Genomic DNA, 2,367 nt, shown 5'->3' with positions numbered 1-2,367 from the left:
CCGCCATTTACCGTCTTTTCGACGTCATGCGGCAATTGCATGATGCTCATTCGAACGGCGCTTCTTCTTAGATCAGCGGCCTATTTGGGGTTACTACGTCCGAAGGCGATGCCTTGGTGCTAGCGTTCGGTTTCATTCCCATCGTATTTATTATGTTCCTACCGGTAGTCAAGTGCCTTGGCGCGCAAGATCCATGGCTCACGAGAGTCGATTTAGCGGGTCCAGCTGCATAGCACTCTTGCCCAGGACACTGCTGAATCGATAGTCTATTACAATGGTGTCTAGTGTAGAAAAACGAGGGAGATGTCGCATAAAGATAGCTTTCCATTAAGATAAACCATGCACAACATCGACACAACAACTCATCTTGAGGGTCATCGTCTTGGCGTCCAGCCCGCACGTCTTCATGGGTTGACGTTGTCGTCGTCGTCGTCGTCGTCGTCGTCGTCGTTGTTGTTGTTGTCGTTGTTGTTGTCGTCGTCGTCGTTGTTGTTGTCGCGGATAGGATACCGGTTCTTGAGCTCGGTGACAAGCAGCTCGCGGTACGCCTTCATCGACGCCTCGAGGCACCAGACGACGGGGCCGTCGACGAGGGCGTAGCGCTTCAACCCGCCAAACACGTTCTTCGGGTCCGCCTCGCAAACAAATTCGCGAAAGGCGGCACTGCCCGCCTTGACGTCTTCTTGCGTAAGCCCCGTCGCGACGGACTTGAACTGCTGCAGCGCAAACTTGGTCGTCTCGAGCCCGGCCGTCGCGACAGCAGCGACGTCGAGCGACCCGAACGGGGTCAAGAGCACCGCGTTGTTGAGTGCGCCGGCCCACTCGAGCCCGACCTCGGCGTACGTGATCAAACCATAGAGCAGCGTGCCCGTGAGCGACGCCATCTTGACCTTGATCGGCTCTCCGTAGATCGCCGGGTGACGTGTCAGGTGGTCGACAAAATACATGTAGTACGGGCCCTTGTACCCGTCCGGCAGCCGCGGCGCCTTCTTGGTGCCCGGCGACAGAATGAAGTGGGTCAAAATAAAGGCTGGTGGCATGAGGGTGTCGTGGGCCTACGTATACATGCGTCATGAGCGACATCAACATGCGACACACCGCGTCGCGAGGATGGAGCTTTTGCGCATCTCGAAGACACTAGAGGAGGACACGCATGAACCTATTGCGAACAGATACGATGTCGCTGCTTACGTTTGCTTGGCTTGTCGGTAGCCAGCGCCAAAGATGAACGCCATGGCCTCTTCTTCGTCGACCGTCAAGCCGGCAGATTCGAGCGTGGTCTTGATGGCCGGCGAACACCCGCCAGGCGTATTACTATAGAGCGTAACCAAGTGCTCGATGGGGAGGGGCTCGAAGACGCCCTGAATCTTTTTCAGCGCGCTCATCATAGCGGGACTGAAGCGCGGCGCACCCGCCATAGCTTGGGGCATCGCGGCCATGGTGCTAAAAGTGCTTTGGAAGCGAGCTCCAGGGCGACTCTTGGTACTGCCCGCGGTCCGTTGATACAAACACCAAGTACTCGGCCAAGCAAGGTACACTGTAGTGCTTTCTCGCATCGTCGTTTCATCGTCTCCTCCGGTGGCTGCCTCAACCGTGCGCTCGACCTCCTCTGCACGCTTCTACCCACTAGTGCACCCATAAGAGTACGAAGCACATGCATTGCACGACTGCTGCCTCATACGAGCAGTACCACCCAGTGTCTCGTAGCCGACCTGCAGCAAGCAGGACGAGGGCAGCGCGTGCGATCGACGGACGACGGGTGTTGCAATCTTCTCGACAAAGCGCGAGACGATGTGATTGGCCACCTTATTCTGGACATGATCGTTTCAGGTGGTCGTTTTGTACGCGCCAAGCGCACCGACTTGAGCGGTTGCGCAACAGCTGCGCCCACGATCTTTTCTAGCTGCGCTGCTCGCTCGGGACCCAGGTAGCTAATTTACGTGGCGCCGATAATCCACTCGAAGCGACCGTATTCACGCATGGACGTCCTGTTGTCGCCAGACTTTCAGACTATTGATACACTAACAGGTCCCGTGCGGGGTGAGCTGGTAAGAACTTTTGAATATATATATGGACGTGTTTCGCGGGATCTTGATGTTACAAAGAGGTTGCATACATAGAGACTAGCAATCTCCATCTCCTTCATTCGTTCACCGGGCCGTGGCTGCGCAGGCGGCGGCGCGGGGGCTCGTCTTGCTCTTCTGTAGTCGCCCGGGGGCGCTAGCGGCCGCAGGTGAGGCCCATGACGACACGATGTGCAGAAGCCTTCCAGGCTTTGCCGTTGGCGGCAGAGCTACGCAGTTGGTTTGAGGTCCTCGAGAGACGCCCAGCGATTGAGGCGGCGTCAACGACTAGAGGTCGCGGTGC

The 2,367-nt window shown here is 57.1% G+C and overlaps 1 protein-coding gene across 1 annotated transcript; it reads right to left on the bottom strand.

The window, feature by feature from the left end:
- Positions 1–404: 404 nt before the first annotated feature.
- On the bottom strand, positions 405–1,080 carry SPRG_18028 (hypothetical protein; the record flags this gene model as incomplete). The annotated part of the gene is made up of 1 exon (XM_012357456.1): positions 405–1,080. The coding sequence occupies exon 1, from the start codon at positions 1,038–1,040 to the stop codon at positions 405–407; it is 636 nt and encodes a 211-aa protein (XP_012212846.1). The 5' UTR covers positions 1,041–1,080.
- Between the last annotated feature and the right edge of the window lie 1,287 nt (positions 1,081–2,367).

The sequence above is a fragment of the Saprolegnia parasitica genome, assembly GCF_000151545.1.
Source record: "Saprolegnia parasitica CBS 223.65 unplaced genomic scaffold supercont2.928, whole genome shotgun sequence".
NCBI lineage: Eukaryota > Oomycota > Saprolegniomycetes > Saprolegniales > Saprolegniaceae > Saprolegnia > Saprolegnia parasitica.
The sequence above is the reverse complement of the archived record's forward strand: the minus strand, read 5'-3'. Positions and strand labels throughout refer to the sequence as shown.